The following is a 20657-nucleotide window of genomic DNA, read 5'->3' on the forward strand; positions in this document are numbered from 1 at the left end:
TAGATCCTGAAGCATAAGAGGTCCACTAAGAATCTGACCAGAAGCTGAACAGGAAACAGGATGATTAAGGAAGTAGAGACCACAGGAAAGACACTTGAAGAAACAGAAGAGATTTAGACTAGGAGAAAATTAAAAGAGGATGGGAGTTAACACTTACTGAAATCTTTCTACATTCCAGGTACCATTCTAGGTATTTAAATAGCCTCCTTTAATATGGTAGTTTTGTGAAGTATATATCCTGAAATATGTTATCGCTGTTTAGTTGCTAAGTTGTGTCTGACTCTTCATGACCTCATAATTCATGCTAATGATAAGTGATATTTCTTGAGTTTTTCATATATGCTAAGATATAATTTAAGTTCATTATATGAATTAACTTAGTTTATCCTCTACCAATATTCAGAAGTCCATTAATGTTTCTCAGCTGATGAGGAAACCAAGGCACAGAAAATGTAAGAAAATGTTTTGAATAAGTAGTCAATTTTTAATCTGAATCCAGGTATTCTGAGCTCATCTATTGTCCATATGACACTGTCTTTTTTAAAGTGTGGGGGACTTGAAGATCAAAGAGATGAAATAATCTGTCCAAGTTCACAGAGCTAGTAAGTAGTAAGGTTAAGATGCAGGCCCAGTTCTCTTGCTGCTAAAGACTCTGCTCTTTCTACAACAAAACATCAACATGGACATCCACTGTGGACCCAAGGAATAGAAGCAGGTTAAACTCCCCCTGTTCCGTACCTTTTTTTACCATAGAGATTAAAGATTAGGGTTCAAGCCATGGTTGCAGACCATACCTTCTCTACATGGGTGTATCTCTCTGTAGGAAAGTTGGAAAGAAAAGAAAAAAAAAAATGGAAACAAGTTCAGGTTAAAAAGAGACTCTAGCTTGGACTACAGAGTTTGTTGGATTTTAAATTAAGTCCATATTGGCCCAAATAACCTTTTGATCTGTTGGCCAAGCAGCAAGTTTGGTTAAGGATGAGAGTGTATTAAAGTCAATGAACCTAAAAGATAGGCATGTCTATTTATTCAGGTCTTTGTGACATCTTAATTAGTGCCAAGCACTCAGGACACTAAACCACACCAGGGGCAGCACTGTGGTGATGAGTTAAGAGAACAAAAGGTGAGGAGGCCTGCAAGCTCCCTGAAACTCCCTTTGCAGAGCTTTGACAATGAGTCCTCACAAATGTTACAGGTGTAGGACCCTGCTTTATATGTTAACTTCTCCAAGGTCAGTTTGGGCCTCATGCTGTCTTTATTTTGGGGGAGTAAATAATGTAAGGTGAGCCTTGAGAGATGAATGGGTTTCTCGTAATAGAGAATACCCATTTCGCATCATCCTTCATGCAAGATACATAGAACTAGCTGCCAGGCAAGGTTGTTTAGTCATTAAGTCATGTCCCACTCTTTGCAACCCCATTGACCATAGCCTGCCAGGCTCCTCTGTCCATGGAATTTTCCAAGCAAGAATACTGGAGTGGGTTGTCATTTCCTTCTCCAGCGGATCTTTCCGACCCAAGGATCAAACTCATATTTCTTGCATTGGCAGGCATTACTGCTGAGCCTCCAAGGAAGCCACAATACTGTGAGGTAGAATAATTGAGCCTTAGTAAGGATGGTGACTGCAGCCATGAAATTAAAAGACACTTACTCCTTGGAAGAAAAGTTATGACCAACCTAGATAGTATATTCAAAAGCAGAGACATTACTTTGCCGACCAAGGTCCATCTAGTCAAGGCTTTGGTTTTTCCTGTGGTCATGTATGGATGTGAGAGTTTACTGTGAAGAAGGCTGAGTGCTGAAGAATTGATGCTTTTGAACTGTGGTGTTGGAGAAGACTCTTGAGAGTCCCTGGGACTGCAAGGAGATCCAACCAGTCCATTCTGAAGGAGATCAGCCCTGGGATTTCTTTGGAAGGAATGATGCTAAAGCTGAAACTCCAGTACTTTGGCCACCTCATGCGAAGAGTTGACTCATTGGAAAAACCTGATGCTGGGAGGGATTGGGGGCAGGAGAAGAAGGGGCTGACGGAGGATGAAATGGCTGGATGGCATCACTGACTTGATGGACTTGAGTCCGAGTGAACTCCGGGAGTTGGTGATGGACAGGGAGGCCTGGCGTGCTGTGAACCATGGTGTCGCAAAGAGTCGGACACGACTGAGGGACTGAACTGAACTGAACTGAAGGAACCCCTTAGTCACAGAAAGAGACTTTATCACTCACCACAATAAACTCTCCCTTCCTCTTCTTTCCTACATCAGAGGTTTCATAAGTCTATTGGGGTCAGGAAAATTATGTAAAGGTAGATAGGGTATCAGGGTCTTCAGTGACTACAAGAACATTGCTAATCAAATAAGGATGACAATGCTTCAGTCAAATGTTACCTTGAGGAACTGGAAGCGGTTCAGTGATCCCAATGCTACCTACTCCTTATATAACCTTGGGCAAGGTTCTTAATGTCTCCATGTGTCTGAAATATAGGATGATAATATGACTTATAGGGTAAATCATGAGAATTAGTTTATTGTGTAAAGAGATAGGGACACAATATATGTTCACTAAGTATCATCCATTGTTATAACATTATAACAAGTATTTATGTATAGCTATTACAGTCACACCTTACATCCAAAGGATGATTGGAGATATACATATTTAAGTCTTTTTTTTTGCTTTCCTTTTTAAATAAAAATAATACATGTGTTAAGTATACAATATGATGATTTGATATATTTCATATATGTATATATACATATACATATATATATATAGTATATATACGTGATGGTGGTGGTGATGGTTTAGTTGACTCTTGAGACCCCATAGACTATAGACCACCCAGCTCCTCTGTCCATGGGATTTCCCAGGCAAGAATACTGGAGTGGGTTGTCATTTCTTACTTCAGCAGATCTTTCCAACCCTGTGATCGAACCCATTCCTCTAGCACTGCAGGCAGATTCTTTTACTACTGAGCCACCAGGGAAGCCCATACAGATACATAGCAAAATGATTACAACAGCAGAGTTAGTTAACTAATACTCTGCTTTGCAGAGAAGAAAATTAGAGAGTCATAATTTTCCCCTCCAACATATATCTCTATTAAGTATATAAAATATTATAATATTGTATATATTATATATTATTAACTATTGTTTCTAACTAGATCTCCTGGACAGCAAGATACGTGTCTTATTTATGATTCAAGCACTGACATTAGTTTCTACCACATAGCAGCTGCTCTGAAAACATTTACTGGATGACTCTCCTGCCTACAAGCCCGGGCCCCTCTATCCCCTCTAACCATCTCATCTCCAATTAAATAAGCTGCAATTTCCCTTTAATTCATAATTCATTTTTGTCTAAACCTCCACTGCTGCCTTCCCATAGGCATTCATCTGAGTCACTAGATCTGAGTCAATGCCCTGCTCCCTATCTTCTAGGTCTGCTTAGCCTTAGGGACAAGGGTCTGCCTCCACCTCCAACACAGCCATGCTGAATCATGCTGAATCATGCTGAGTCATGCTGAGGCTTAGGGTGTGTGGCCAGATGTTCTCAGCCCTGCCTGTTGACCTCTATCTGGGTCCCCAGCAGGAGGCTTACAGGACAGATTACAAAAAAGGAGAAGTACACTGCCTGACTGTAAACCACCCAAGACAGCATCAGGAGGAAAGAGGGGTACTGAGGCAGAATGTGACGTATCCTGGAATATGTTCCCTTTGGATTTAAAGTGTATTTCTGGTTGTCCCATAGATGCCATTGAATGATCAGTCATTGTTCATCAAATATTTATCTTCCAGGTAGTCTCCCACAGCCAGAAGCAGAAAAAGAGAAAAAAAGAAAGAAAGAAAACCTTAGAAGTACATGCATATGAACTTTTAATTCACAAAATAAATCAAATGTGATCAGAGTAATTTAAAGCATGAAGCCTTTGCTAATGAAGTCCTGATTCTTTCTCATGTACTGTATAACCAACACAGAGCCCTTCTAAACCGTTGCCTCCAGTATATAAAGATGTGGCAGGGCTGGATGACTAAATAATTTTTCCAGATCTCACCTTTTAAAATTTTCTTAAATTGTTCTTGTGGTTGCGCCAGGATCTTCTTGCTGCCTGGGGTTTTCTCTAGTTGCAGTGAGCGGGGCCACTCTTCACTGCAGTGTGCTGGCTTCTCATTGCATGTCCTCTCTTGGTGGAGCGCACACTCTACGTACACGGGTTTCAGGAGCAGCAGCGTGCAGGCTCAGTAGTAGCAGTATGTGGGTTTCATTAGCTGTGGTGCAGGCTCAGTAACTGCGGAGCACAGGCTTAAATTACTTTGCAGCATGTGGAATCTTCCCAGCCCATGGATCAAACCCATGTCCTCTGCATTGGAATATGAATTCCTATCTACTGTACCACCAGGAGAGTCCTACGTCTCACGTTTTTAAGATTCCACATACTGCACATCTGCTTTGCAGGGTTCTGTGGTTATGGACTGCGATATGAAGATGAAAGAGAGGGGCATGAAACAGGAAAAGGAAAACAATGTTAACCCAGACATCAGCTGACAAAGGGCCTGTGACATGCTGGGCAGATCTGACAGGGCATGACACCAGGCAACACTTGACTTAGGAACCATCTCAGGCCGTCTTGGCGCTACTGTCTCGGGGAAAATGTCTTACCTTCTAGGCCTCTGATCAGCAGCCACGAAGTGCTGTCACTCTCCATGTCACTTTGGCTAAAATTTGAATGTGCAAACATGCTCCAGAGATATTTTCTGATTTTCCTACTTATCCATCCAGCATCTTCATTTTATTTTATTTATTTAATTTTGGCTGCCCTAGTGCTTCCTGATGCATGTAGGCTTTCTCTAGTAGCGACAAGCAAGGCTACTTTCCAGCTGTGGTGCTTAGGCCTCTCACTGTGATTTCTCTGGCTGCGGAGCACGGGCTCCAGGGTACACAGACTTCAGCAGCTGCGGTGCTTAGGCTCAGTAGTTGTGGCCCATGGGCTTAATTGCTCAGTGGCATGGAAGTATCCCCTACATTGGCAGGTGCTTTCTTAACCACAGGACCACCAGGGAAGTACCACTATCCTCATTTAAAAGCAAGAAATCTGAGGCAGTTAATGTGATCAACAAAGAAATCGACGAAACTCAATGTAAAGACTCTCTTTGTCTGACTTTCATATCCTTCCACACAGATACTCACATTCAGAAATTAGCATGTACAAGAGCATGTGCATGCATGCACACTCATACACACACCAACAGCTCACAAATTCCACATCCTGTTAGAGACTCCACTTGGTGTTAAATATTTATTTACAGGTTGACTCCTTGCTTCCACCTCCCTGCTTTAAGGCAATATAATCTCCACCTGGATGCTTACAGCAGATTCTTAACTAGTCTTTCTACCACTGCTCCTGACAGTGTTTTCCCAACATGACAGTCAAAGCACACTGGTAAAAATCCAAATTGTGTATGGCAATCTCTTTGTCCAAAGTTCTCTAGTATTTTCCTGCATCACTCATAATAAAGCCTAATTTCCTACAATAACAATTGCTAATATTTATATTGGCACCTATGGACTTCCTCTGTGGCTCAGTGGTAAAGAATCCACCTGCAATGCAGGAGTCACAGGAGACTCAGTTTCAATCCCTGGGTTGGAAAGATCCCCTGGAAAAAGAAATGGCAACCCACTCCAGTATTCTTGACTGGAGAATTTCATGGACAGAGGAGTCTTGCGGGCTACAGCCCATAGGGTCACAGAGTAGGATGAGACTGAAGTGACTGAGCACGCATGCAGGCATGGTGGCACCTCAACATATAAATGGGCTTCCCTGATTTTGCTAGTGGTAAAGAACACACCTGCCAATGCAGGAGACACAGGTTCAGTCCCTGGGTTGGGAAGATCCCCTGGAGGGGTCATGGCAACCCACTCCAGTATTCTTGTCTGGAGAATCTCATGGACAGAGGAGCTGGCAGGCTACAGTCCAGGTTGCAAAGAGTCGGACATGACTGAGGCAGCTTAGCATGCATGAACGCATATATGTGCACCCACCACAACGTGCATACCACAACATCAGTGGAGTAATGCCAAAAGAGGTAATGCCAACCAGCACAATTTAGACTTCAGCAAACAGGGCCTTGGTCGAATTATTTAATTTCAGAATATGGGCCATCTGTTTGTAGGTTGAGATTGACTCTTGAAGACTTATTCTTGTCAAAATAAAAGGCACACAAGCCTAAAAATAGAAATCAATGTAATTATTTATTAATTTACATTGGGATTTATAACTTGAATTTTCATGTCTTTGTGAGTAATACATGCTTTCCTTATATCAATCAAGTAAATAGAGGAAGCAAACTGTTACAAGACAAGTAGCTGGATTCAGTCATGCCAAGGAAGCATCTTGACAGTAAATTCAGACATGGCTTATTCATCCTCTTCATGGGAAAGATAGATATGGCCTGAACATAAATGTCAAGGGAGGTTCAACATCTCCAAATTCTAAGCCAACAGAGAAACCTTCATTTTCCTATACTTCCCTTGTTGGTCAATTCACTAATGATTAATACTCTAATGATTAATACATCAGAACATTCCATAGATTATAGTTAAGAGTCTCTGGCCTGGGAAATATGCTTTTTCTTTCAGGTGATTTTGTGTCTGTCTTTTGTATTTAAATTAGTTTTCAAAGCTTTTTAAACTAAATTTATTTTTAATTGCAATTAAAATTAGAAAGAAATTTGTCCCCCTGGCTTTCAAGGTCTTCTCATGCTACCTAGTCACCATAGCCTTCATATTTGACAGTACTCACATATTTATAAACATGCACACACACATATATTTTACACAGGGCATATTTACTGGGCATTTCTGAACAGTTAACCATGCAAGACTCATAGACTCAGACATGACTAAAGCAACTTAGCAAGGCACAGCACAGTATGGAAAGGGACTTGGGAGAGCAGCAATCACTAACGGCCCTCACTAGACCATATAATACAAAGGATCCTAGTTTCTCACAATTCCTCATACTAGATGATCTTGTTAATGGGTGGGATATAACCATAGTCATCACTGCTTCCATTTAAGCCCTGCTGAGTTTCAAAACCTCAAGTCTATCCTGTTTCAGATATGTGTAGATTTCTTATTCAAGAGATATGCCATGCTATAGATTCAGTACCAAGTATCTGAAATATTGAAGATAATATGACTATAAAAAACTTTAGTCATTAATCTTTTAGAATTCAAAGTCACCAAGTCAAGGACTTCCCAATCTTAGGACACAGAATTCTAAACCCTATACCTAGAAGAATCCCATATGAATCAACTCTAGATAGAAATTTAAATTTTGATTTTATGTATGCTTCAAAGCTACTATCAATACATTTGAACAAAGCTGGAAAATTACTAGTTGACTAAAGCCTGAGTAATATCCATGAGATATGGGCCAATGAGCCAAGGTTGTGCAGTAGCAAGAAGGAAGATTAGCAAGTACTGGCTCCAATGAAGGCTTCCCTTATGGTTCAGATGGTAAAGCATCTGCCTGTAATGCAGGAGACCAGGGCTTGATTTCTGGGTTGGGAAGATACCCTGAAGAAAGGAATGGCTACCCACTCCATTATTCTTGCCTGGAGAATTACATGGACAGAGGAGCCTAGAAAGCTACAGTTCATTGGCTCTAGTGATGGTCTCATTTCTTCTAACTATTCAGAGTTGCCTTAATTCATCAAATACATTAGGTAACAATATTTAAATTGGACATAAAAACCCTGGAATTTCTCAAAAATTTAATCATAAATGTAAATGAAGGCAATATTTTATAACGTCAAAAATCATCAATGGAGCCAAGAAAGTAACATTATAAATGGGAAAATGAGAAGTTTGTGATTTTTCGAAGTTGTCAGATTCCAGCTCTTTACCTTCAAAGTTCATTGCATAGACAAGTGTGTAATAACTTGCTGGTTCTGCTTTCCATTCCCTCTTCCTACTGAAGTTTCCTCTTGCTTAAGTAACATACACAGGCATCTCTGGCTATGCCTTAGTCACAGTGCTCCCAGAGGTCCATCAAACCATTGATGCCTATGCTGTCAGCCACCAACATAAAGGAATCCCTCTAGGAATGGACCAAGCTGGGGTTCAGAGTCACCCTCAGTCTTTGTGGGAGCTGATGCAGAGCCCCTGTGTTTACAAAGCAGGAGTGTTGCCTGGCTAGGAGTTGTGCCTATTCTCTCTTTCATCACAATTATTACTATAACAGAAGGTATACATTGGCCTGCTGCCTGGTAGCCATTAGAATTTCCAGCTTCTAGTGGCACCCAATTTATTCTAGGCTAATTCAACACTTAATAGGAACTTTGATCTTATCTATTTCTACTATATCAAGTAAAATTAAGATTATAATGAAAGCAAACTAATGTATAGCCTCTCAGTAATCAAGAATATCAAGCAGCTCTTTTTGTATCTACAGTGAATAAACTGTATTCATAATTTTCCAGTTTTAAAATTGAAAATAAAAAAAACACACTTGTGATGAAGAGTAACTTTTGCAGTATTTTTTTTTCTCAGCTAATACTATGAAAAAATATAGTGGAATTAAATATCTATTTTTATCTATTAATAATTTATATGTCTCCATACTAATAGCACCTAAAGATAATACATTATTTGTCTTACAGGATTAGTATAGATGTCATATTTAGCTAGAAAGTTTTAATAAAATATTTTACTTTTCCTTGCTAAAAAGCAGCATCTTATATTTCTTAGTATCCTGCAAAGTTTACCAAAGTAGAAATGTTACAAAATCCCCTAAGATACAAGTGTTAGTCTTTATCAAATTTTGACATTTTTTTTAAAAGTCTTTTTTATGTAAATACCTTTAGAAGTAACATTTTTATTTTATTAATTTTAATTTATAGCCAATAAATGTATAATCTTAGATTTTTTCTGACCATTTAATCTTTCTGATGTATCATGGATAATCATATCACTTATCTCTTTAGACTTTGGGTTGTTCATCTGAGAATAAGAAACAATTATCATGGCATTTCATAGGAGAAAAAAAGTAAATTATTTTAAAATGGGCAGTTGAGATAATTGAGTTTGAATGAACAAGCATTTAAATAAAAATGAAATTCTATTAGGCTACCTGACTTCAGAATCAAAATTCATAAACCTTGTACTAAACTACAGACATGCTGTCTTTCAACCCTATAATATTTCCTAGAACATTTTCAACAATGTTTAATAAGAAGAAGGCAAGAGATGGGCCAGATCTCTGGAGGGAAGCCAGGTCTGTTCCCCAAGGCGTTTCTAGAGAAAGATGTACCTGAAGTGGGTATGAGGGAGAAGGAGAGAGCCCGACTCTACATTCTGAAATTGAGAAGACTGGTGTCCACACTCTGGAAGGAAAATGGGAAGTACTCTTACTATCTGCTGCAGGTGGGATTTATTTCCCAAACTCTTGGTCTTATGGGGCCTGGTTCTTACTCCCTGGGCTTTGACAATATCTGATCCTCATACCCAAAGTTTAAGGAAAGAGTCACTTTTCTCATACAGTGTATCTATAGAAATTTGCCTTGGAAACCAAGAGCCCTAAGTCTACTGATTAATATATCAAACATAATTCAAAAAGATACATGCACCCTTGTTTGAAGTAACACTGTTTACAATAGACAAGACATGTAAGCAATTTAAGTATCCATCAACAGATGAATGGATAAAGAAGATGTGTGCATGTGTGTGTGTTTGTGTGTGTGTGTGTATTGTTGTTGTTTAGTCACTAAGTTTTCTGACTCTTTTGCAACACTATGGACTGTAGCTCATCAGGCTCCTCTGTCCATGGGATTTCCCAGGCAAGAACACTGGAGTGGGTAGCCATCTCCTTGTCTAGGGGATCTTTCCAACCCACCCTTTCTCCTGCACTGGCAGTTGGATTCTTTATTACTGAGGCACCAGGGAAGCCCCCAAAAAGATGATACAAATGAGTTTATTAAAAAAGTAATAAACCCACAGATATAATAAACTTATGGTTATCAAAGGGGAAAAGTGGGGAAGGATAAATTAGAAGGTTGGGATTAGCATAAACACACTACTATATATTAAATAGATATACTTACTATATAGCACAGGGAATTATTCTCAATATTTTGTAATAGACTACAAGGGAAAATAATTTAAAAATATATATTATATATAAACATTAAGTTCCATGTATATGAATGAGTTCAATTCTGAGAGCGTGTTCATAAGTTCAGTTTGTTCCTAGATCCAACAAAATTAGCTAGATACCCAACTAATGAGGCTTCCCTGATGGCTCAAGCAGTAGAGAATCCAACTGCAATGCAAGAGATGTAAGAGGCACGAGCTCAATCCATGGGTTAGGAAGACCCCTGGAGAAGGAAATGGCAACCCACTCCAGTATTCTTGCCTGGAAAAATCTCACGGACATATTAACCTGGCAGGTTACAGTCCACAGCGTCGCAGAGTTGGACATGACTGAGCGTGCACTCAGTCAGCTAACAAAATCAATGAACATAAGCAGCTATAAAGCACTGTACTGTAATGTGTTTAAAATATTTGTTACACAAATAACACAAAAAATAAAGAAAACGTTTTAAATCTTAAAGTATATTATCTTGAAAACTACAGTAGTACCGCACAGCAGCTGGCATACAGGGGCTGGCATCGAGTGAACAGGCAAGAGGAGCTGCTGACTGGAGGAGGGAGAAGAGGTGGGAGATGGTAGAGCTGGAGGATCATCAGCAATAGGAGATGGAGAGCAAGCTGCAATCTCACTCACACCTGAAGTCAATGGAACACAAATTCGCATATTTGAAAGTTTGCAACTTGAAAGTTCATATATAGGGGGCTTACTGTATAACTGAATCAATTTGCTGAACACCTGAAACTATATATAAAACTATAGAAACTAAATATAGAAATATAGAATTTGCTGAACGCCTACAAACCAAATACAGAAAAAAAATTGCTCTTATTCACACAGGGGCTATTCTTCATTGTTTAACCCAATGTTTCTTGTCCTTTCATTGGTTTTCTATTTTAGTGATAAAATATCTGCTCTCTTGACCTAGAAGTGCATCATCCTAGGTTATGTAGTCTCGCCCAGGGAGTCTTTCTTATTTTTCTTAAGGGAGTAGGGGAAGAAAGGAATATTTGTGAAGGTCACAGCCCAAGAAAACTGATCCACTAAAGGTTAATTTTTTAATTCTAGAGTTATGTGCTGGTTTGTCTCTACCATTCCTTACCATCATATCAACTCCTGTATAATAACGATGGATCACAGCTGAAAAAGTTGCATACTCTATTTCATGATGGTGTGTTCTTAGGGGAGCCTACACACAACAGGGACATCAAAACGAAAAACAAAACAAGGGCACTAGAGAATTTTGTAGTCTCCATCGCTGATGGCATCAACAAACATTGAACAAACTCCAACCCCTAGCCTCTCATGTCAATTCATGTTTCCTCAGTGTGATCACAAGTCATGGTTTTAAATAATTTCAGACTTCTTAGCTGCCTCACTGGTATCAATAAGAAGAGAAAATTAAGAAGAACACTTAGGGCAATATCTCCAGAGTACACAGTATCCCTTATTGTCACAGAGAAATGGACAGAGTTTCCTGGAAGCACAGGATATAAGTTTATTCTGCCTGTTCTCTCTATGAAATAACCTTTGGATATTTTAATTTGGGATTGAGCTCTTAGTTCTACTGTAGATCCCTTGTATTTCCATTCAGCTGCATGAAGTAACCATAAATGTGTGTTTTGTTTGGTTTTCTTCTCCCTTGGAAAACTATAATCCAGAGCTTGGCTATAATTCACTCCTCAAGAGAGCTACAACTGATTGAGTTTCTTGTCTACAATTGTATTTTTTTTATCTTGAGCATGTTTTTGTCCTTGTCACCATCTCACCATCTTTAACCAATACTAAAATGGTTTGAATAGAACTCCTTCCTAGTCTGATGCTTAGCTACACTCCATGGATCATTCTGGGAGAAGGAGAATGGGAGAGATGGATGCCATTGCGGAGGATGAGAGGGGAAGAACAGAGGGTGAAAATGGGGAATGAGTGGAAAATAATGATGAGGATACAGGAGGACCTAACAAACGAAAGATGTCTCAGGAACCAACAGGTTATCATACACTCAGTATACATCTTCCTTGCTGACCATCAGCTGACCTGACTCCACCCCTGAGGGACACAGCCTAACCTTGACCAATGACTTCAAAGGACAAGGGGGAGCAAGAGGGCAGAAGTTCAGCAGTAAAGAATAAAAGGCCACAGCATCCAGCAGCAGCACAGACTTGCTTCTGATGCTTCTGTGATCACCTGTAAGCTCCACGACTTGACATCATGGTGCATTTTACTGCCGAGGAGAAGGCTGCTATCACTGGCCTGTGGGGCAAAGTCAATGTGGAAGAGGCTGGAGGCGAGGCTCTGGGCAGGTAGGAAGTGGACTTCATGGGGGAGGATGGTGAATATGAGCCTGGCAAATTGATCAGCAAATTCTTCAAAAACCTGAGTTGCTGATTTTCCATCTGCTATGTTTCCATCTCATAGGCTCCTGGTTGTCTACCCCTGGACCCAGAGGTTCTTTGATAGCTTTGGCAACCTGTCCTCTGCCTCTGCCATAATGGGAAACCCCAAGGTCAAGGCCCACGGCAAGAAGGTGCTGACCTCCTTTGGAGAAGCTATTAAGAATTTGGACAACCTCAAAGGTGCCTTCGCTAAGCTGAGTGAGCTGCACTGTGACAAGTTGCACGTGGATCCTGAGAACTTCAGGGTGAGTTCAGGAAGTGTTCATGCGTTCTCTTTGGCTTTTACCTTGCAATAATAATGAAAGTTGAGTGTTTTATTGGAAAGACTAGAAAGATCTCAGAAATCATAGATCAAACTAGGTGTTAGGAGGACAGACTTCCAGTGGGCATACCGAGCCCACCTTGATTCAGGACTAGTGACATAAAGAGCTATGGGCAGCCTTACTGTGCATGCATGCTAAGTCGCTTCAGGTGTCAGACTCTTTGTGACCCCATGGCTGTAGCCCACCAGACTCCTCTGTCCATGGGATTCTCCAGGCAAGAATACAGGAATGTGTTGCCATTTCTTTTTCCAGGGGATCTACCCAGCCCAGGGATCAAATCTGTATCTCTTATATCTCCTTCAATAGCAGGCAGGTTCTTTATCACTAGCACCATGATGAGCATCCTTAAGTTTGCTTAAAAGTTTTCTGGAACTTCTGTCAGAACTGGATGTATTTACCCCATAGAATATCAAAGAATAGCATATTTGTTCAAGGAGAAATGAAATCTGGCTTTTGAAAGAATAAGTCCAATCTCAAGGAAGGAGAATTATCCTATGTGATTCCTGATGACTGAAGTTTAGGAAGATATTTGGGAGAATAATTATTAGCCAGATCATCTCAAAGAAAAATTGATCAATTCTCAATTAAATTACCCATCAGTATTGTGACTAGGTGGAGGCTTATTGTTGCATTGAATTGAGGGTTTACTAAGCTCATTCTAACAACCCATGCAGCCCTGAAATCCTATGAATATAAAAACTAGAAGGAGGGAAAAAGGCAACTAAAAATAGTGAAATAGGAGAGAGGCAAGGGATATAGGCAGACAAAATATTGTATGGAGGGCTCATAGGATTTAAATTAAATTGAAGGACAAGCTCATCTGAGTTTATTGTGTAGGTACAACCCATGGAGAAGTTTAAGATGTGGACTTGGGAGTGGGTTTAGGTACTAAGCCATTATTTTCTGCAACTCTTTTAGCAAACTTCGACTTGGCCTACCTAATTCTTATTCTGTCTCTTACCCAACAGCTCCTGGGCAATGTGATTGTGATTATTCTGGCTACTCATTTTGGCAGAGAATTCACCCCTGACGTGCAGGCTGCCTGGCAGAAGCTGGTGTCTGGTGTTGCCACTGCTCTGGCCCACAAGTACCACTGAATTCTCTTTACAATTCACCATTTTGTGTCCCCAGTGCCTTCCTTCTGCCCCTGGGGACTGGGGTTTGGCCTTGAGAACCCAGATTCCATTTAATAAAATACATTCTATTCAGTGATCAAAAATTAAAATTGTATCTTCTCTATCATTTCATCTTGTACTAAAGGAGAAACAGTTCATTATCTGAAGAATGGGGTGAGACATAGGAAGAAGTAAGAGTTCTTAGAGAAGCATTTGGGGAGCTCATCAATGGAAGACAGACATTATGGAAGGATGATTGAGAGAAAGCTAAGGTGGGGAAAGAAGTTTTCCGGAGTGGGAAATATTTATTTTAGTGGTTGGGGACTGATTGCCACAGTTCAGGGTGGCAAAATGTACTGTATCAGAAAGGCAGAAGTAGTAAGCAGTGTTTGAAGAAAAGCAAGATGGGTTTATGGTGCACGTCAGAAAGTTTGCATAGAAACAGTAAAAGTTTTGTAGGGATTCATCATCTAGACTCGGGTTACTTTTTCAGTTTGTCCTAATGTACATTTTGGCTCAACTAAGTTGTCATATATCTTATGAGATTAAATTGAAGATAGAAGATCAGTTGAAGGATGGCTGAGAATTTTCAAAAAAATCTCCATGAACCAATGGTAACTTACCCTTTTCTAAAGGATTCCACTGTCTCCTTACAAAGCCAAGGCTAATACACTTGAAATCATTCTGCATCATATTCTGGTTGAATGTAATGTGCACTAAAATAAAATTAGAGTTATGATAGTGTGTAAACTGGGGAGACAGGAGGATGACCAAGATTTCATGTAGGAGATAAGATACTAACAAAGTCTCATAGTCTAAAATTGGCCAGCCAGTGCTCAGTAATGTGTATGAATATGGCTCTCTGGAAGTGGAAGAGATATTAAGACATAGGTAGATAATTAGGAAAGACTAGATAATATAAGCAAGAGTAAGCAATAAGTATTTTTAGAACTTTAAATGACTCAAGGAGTAGGATTTAGAGGGGGCAAGTAATCTGCTTAATTCACACAAAATGAATTGAAAATTACAGAGACCAGGCATAGATTCTAGTTAAGGAGAACAGATATAATGCCTCAATCCAAGTAGAGCGGTGTGTGCAGCCGTGTTTGACTTCTTGTGACCTTATGGACTATAGCCCACCAGGCTCCATATCCACGAAATTTTCTTGGCAAGAATGCTGGAGCTGATTGCCGTTTCCTCCTTCATGGGATCTTCCTGATCTAGTGATGGAATTTGCATCTTCTCCTTGGCAGGCAGATTCTTTACTGCTAAGCCTCCACTGCTGCTGCTACTGCTGCTAAGTCACTTCAGTCGTGTCCGACTCTGTGCGACGACATAGACGGCAGCCCAAAAGGCTCCCTTGTCCGTGGGATTCTCTAGGCAAGAACACTGGAATGGGTTGCCATTTCCTTCTCCAATGCCTGAAAGTGAAAAGTGAAAGAGAAGTCGCTCAGTCCTGTCTGACCCTCAGCGACCCCATGGACTGCAGCCTTCCAGGCTCCTCCGTCCGTAGGATTTTCCGGGCAAGAGTATTGGAGTGGGGTGCCATTGCCTTCTCCACAGAAGCCCTGGAAGAAAGATCAAGGTTTGCAAAAAGTGAAGGATGAAGAAGGGGAGAGTGAAGAGGACCTATTTTCTGATTGGCTAGGGTGAATGAGGAGGAAGGGGGTGGCAGCAGATGAGAAAACTCACAGCATGGTTCTAACAAGAAGAGGCCTGCAGTGACCTAGGGAGTTCATGAAAGAGAAGCATTAACTGAATTATTCTTAAGGGCATCACTGCCAGATTGCTCAGGGAATCATGAGCTCCAGGCTTTGAGTCAAACTGTTCTCTTGAGAACTGGCAAATTTAACTCTATGAGGCATTCATTTCATTGCTCCCACACATTAATTATAATATGTCCTGTGAATTACCTTTTAATTTGGCCTTTTGTCTTCACAATGGGAATAAAAGACCAGTGATTACATTGTTGCAGGCTGTCAACACACTGGTCTCTCTGTGTTCCATTGCCTATTTATTGATTTGAACACATTGGATCTTAGTAATGGATGGGAGATCTTTGTTGCATCATGTGAGCTCAGTAGACACATCTCGTGGGTATAGTTGCCCTGCAGCATGTGAGAGCCCAGTTTCCCAACTAAAGATTGAATCCATGTCCCCTGCATTATGAGGAGGATTCCTATACATGGGACCACCAAGGAAGCCCACCATTGCCTTTTATTATGCCCCTAAACAGAATAAAGAGAGGCTCTGTGTGGCACAAAAACCTTTCCACCCAGTCAGTCAACAAATGAGAGCAAAGTACTCTTTTCAATCTATCGATCTCTTTTTCATCCTTCTTGCCTCTCAACTGTTATTCTGATTCTGAATATCAAAGGGTCCTGGATGGTGATGACGAAGGAGCAAGCAGAAGATACATTCTTCCTCCCTTAATGATCTAGGTTTAGTTCTAAATTTTGCCAGTTCAGGACAGTTTACCTGAAAACAAAAACATATAATTTACACGCATATGCATATATTCAGGTCTAGAGGACTCAAATCTTTAATAGATGAAAAGATGTCTAATTATTGTTGATAGACCATAAAAGCCAGCTGAGAAAAATGATGTGATAACACAATTATCTGGGAATATTAATTTAAGAGTCAGAGGGTTTAGAGATTGTCATTAGCAGGTTTAAAATACTGTAATGGCTTCGTATTCCCTATCCTAGAAGAGAAGTTCTAAGTTATTAAGTTTTTGTTTTCTCTGAAACAATATTTTCTACCATTCTCACTTTTACGACTCATATATCAACCACACCAATCCATCACTCATATTCCTAGCATAGCAGACATTTGTTTTACCTTCCTTAGAGATTTGGATACAGTGTCCCAACTTTCAGGACCTCTATCCCAATACTCTCCACTACAGATTCCATCTTTTCATTCTGGGCTGCCTCAACTATGACCTTCTTAGATTTATTCCTGACCTAATTGTGTCCCTCTCTCATTATGTTCAGATATTAATTTCCTTCACAGCCAATGATAATAGCTGAAATTATTTGTTGATGGGTTTACTTATTCATTTTCTGTATCTTCCACCACAAAATTAGATAAAGAGGAAAGATTTCTTCTTTGTCTATCTTAAATTTCCAGTACATAGAACAATCATAACACAGAGTCATCCAACAAATAGTTATTCAATGGACATTTGAGAACCCATGGTAATGAAAGTTTGAAAAAAACATTATAGTTAATTTTTCTTAATGTAAGAAACATAGCTTTGATCAGCTCTCTTGAGATGGAACATATTTCTCAGAGCACAATCAAGGGACCCTTGCCTAGTCTTTCCCTAGTGTTGTCATTTGTATTAATGGGGAGCCAGGTCTAAACCTAAGAACTTGCTGCTTTGGTTTGAATTTGAACATCCTGATAGCTCTCCAGTTTGAGAAGCATCACTTAATACCTTAAGTTCTCATTCACTGATTATGCTTATCAAAGTCTATTTTGTCAGAATTAAATACACTAATATATCTCACATCTTTAGTTCACAACTTGGAACATAAGCTTTCTTTAACTCTTTCTCTAAAAATAATTAACTTTATCTATAACTTCTATCATTTAGAGGCAGTATTTATGTTATCTATAAGCTCTATCTATCTGCATTATATGTGTATATGTATTCATAAATATATATGATTTTTATTCCAAATAATAATGCTTTTTAAAAAAATTTAACTATAAGAATAGTTATCATTATTGAATCTGATTCAGCTTTGGTGGAAATAAAAGATCATTTCATGATGGAAACGGAAAATAAATTCAAAGCCTGAATTTGAGGAATCAGCAAGACAGGTCTAGAGGAAAAAGAAGAGATGAGTCCAAAAACCAGGAGGTTATAAGGAAACAGGATGGATGTAGGAGGTGAAACATTTGGAAATATTGAGTTTGAAAGGAAAGAGGCTCCAGAGACCTGAACTAAGACCAAGATGTAATACATTAGGGCTTCTCTGGTGGCTCAGACAGTAAAGAATCTGTCTCCAATGCAGGTGACCTGGGTCCAATCCCTGGATTGGGAAAATACCCTGGAGAAGGGCATGGCAACCACTTCAGTATTCTTGCCTGGAGAATCCCTTTGGACAGAGGAGACTGGCAGGCTGTAGACCATGGGGCCACAAAGATTCGTACATGACTGAGCACCTAACCACACAGCATATTCATACACTGGTTGAGCATTTGTACAGAATTGTTTCTAGACTGCCATTTTAAGCTTACATCCTATGAATCCAGAAGCGGGATCATTGTCTCTGAGGGAGGGAAACAGCTAGAACACGTGGGTTGGAGTGAGTACAATAAAAAACTATGAGCGTTTATTTTTAAGCCCACAAAATATGAAGCTGGTGCTGCTAGGAAGATAGGAGGAGGGAAATCATGGGCAAGTTCCTAGTATAGCAAGGGGAACAAACTAACTGTGCTTAGAGATAAGGCAATGTTCAAGGCTTTGTGGGAAGTTAATATCACTTCTTTCTAAGTGGGAGTGGAGAGGCCAGCCTGGAACTCTCTGCTCACTGTACACATCTGTTATCTCTTTCCACCTCCACAGCTCCTGGAAATTGTGTTAGTGATTGTCTTGACAAACCATTTTGATACAGAATAAAGCCCCAGTGCAGGCTGCCTGAAGGACGGTGGTTACTGGAATGGTGAACACCCTGGCCTACAAGATTAACTGAGGGTCCTGAGCAGTAGTGTCACCAAGGAACAGCTTTATAGTAGCAGTAGCAGTAATGCTCTACTAAGAGTTCTCTGTAATTGTCCTCAGGTCTGCTTTCTCATGTGCTTTTAAATATGTTAAAACCTTAGGGATTCTATGCTGAACTGTGTTTGAGGGGACGAGGGGGGCTCCCCATTCAATTATTTCATAAAGTAGAGATTTCTGCAGGAAAATTAAAAACAGATCACTAAAGGGATATGGTTGGGAGATACACTTGGGAGAATCATATACTTGTGTGTTATTCCAGTCAAAGATAAGGGAGTGCTCTGGCAGGAGGGAAAGGGTGTCAGAGGACAATAAAATCCATAGGACCAGATGAACAAGTGGATTTTAAGTGGGTCTGGAGAAAAGACTTCAGTCAAGACAAAGGTTCCGGATGGAGCAGGAGTACCAAACTGGAGATTCTTTATAGGGAAATTAGCCCAGGTCTTAAGATGGCACCAACTAGGCAAGAATGTATTTCCATTCTAAGAGCACATTTTCTAAAAGTAACTGGTTTGTCATAACCCTTGTGAAGAGAGATTGGGATGGGAGGGGTTGGAGGTCAAGCAGGAGATACCTCTTTTCAAAGTCAACTTCAAAGAACTGCCCATGGGCTTTACTAAGGAACTGTCTGGGTAAAGTGAAGAGAGCTGCCTAGGAAAGATATTTATTTTTGTTTCAGAACTTATTTTCTTTTTTTCTTTTAAATATTTATTTGTATTTATTTATTTGGCTGTGCCAGGTCTTAGTTGCCAAGGATAAGATCTCTGATCTTCTTTGCAGCACACAGGATCTTTAAATATGGCATGTAAGATCTAGTTCCCTGACCAGGGATGGAATCTGGGGTTCCTGTATTGGTTGTCAGGAATCTTAGCCACTAGACCACCAGGGAGGGGATGTTAAATTGATTGTTACATTGCACGTATGGAGACACACATGAGCAGGCTGGCTACAGCATTTCAAGGAAGAGAGACCTTTGTAAACTGCTCAGAGAGAGGGACTGTCTAAAAAGTGTGAGAGAAAATCAGGAATTAGAGGTAACTTCCAGAACCATTGCCTGCTTTGCTGAAAAGATGGGCAGTTATTCCCCAACATTTAGAGCTGCAGAAGTTCCCAAGTCTGGAGCCATGCAGGGGGCACATACTCTGCTGAAGATGGACATCAGGGCTAGAGATAGAAAGTACCCAGAACCAACCCTGCAGGCCAGACAGACCCCAGCTGAGTGTGAGTGAGATTCCTGGCTGTGGTCATAGTTTCCTCTTCTTTCTTTCATTTCTCTGGCCTCTTTTCTTGAAGCAAATCCTTTTGACATCAGTCCAAACTATTTTCTTTATATCTCTGTACCGAAGTGCTCACATAAATCAGTGCTCACAGATTATCCACTCTGTCATGGTAAGCCAGCTTCCAGAAACAGAAATTTTTATTCACATTTTACATTTAAGTCTTTGCCAGGCTGAATAGATAAAAATGTCTCACTATATCAAATAGACAGAAAAGATTTATTTTCTAATAGTGGAAATTTGGTTATTAATATAAACACATTGGGATGAACCCTTAATTTTAGAGTCCCTCTGTAAATACGCATGAAAATTATTTTTATTATATGTACATATATTTGTAAGAGTGACCTCAGGGAGAAACAAACCAACTTTCTGGAGGTCAAATGTGGGAGCAACAAATTCTGAGATAAAATGAATCAGTCTCTCTCCCACTAGAAATGTGTCTTTTCCAGTCTTATAAATGCTTATTTGCATGAGAACAAAGTATAATAGATCACAGTGGCAGTGGTGTGTGGAGTACTGTCAGTGAAGGTTGCCTCTGACTGATTAGATATGAAGAAAAGTCACAGTCAGGAGTGTGGACCCAGTACATGAGACAACTCAGTTCATCCAGAGCCATTGCCAAGAGGAATTCTTATACTCTTTTCATTAAACAGAGAAG

The 20657-nt window shown here is 40.0% G+C and overlaps 1 protein-coding gene across 1 annotated transcript; it reads left to right on the top strand.

The window, feature by feature from the left end:
- Positions 1 to 12361: 12361 nt before the first annotated feature.
- Positions 12362 to 13966, top strand: LOC138092076 (hemoglobin subunit epsilon-1). The gene is made up of 3 exons (XM_068987949.1): positions 12362 to 12453; positions 12569 to 12791; positions 13838 to 13966. The coding sequence occupies exons 1-3, from the start codon at positions 12362 to 12364 to the stop codon at positions 13964 to 13966; spliced, it is 444 nt and encodes a 147-aa protein (XP_068844050.1).
- Positions 13967 to 20657: the final 6691 nt, after the last annotated feature.

This window comes from Capricornis sumatraensis, chromosome 16 (genome assembly GCF_032405125.1).
Source record: "Capricornis sumatraensis isolate serow.1 chromosome 16, serow.2, whole genome shotgun sequence".
NCBI classification, from domain to species: domain Eukaryota; kingdom Metazoa; phylum Chordata; class Mammalia; order Artiodactyla; family Bovidae; genus Capricornis; species Capricornis sumatraensis.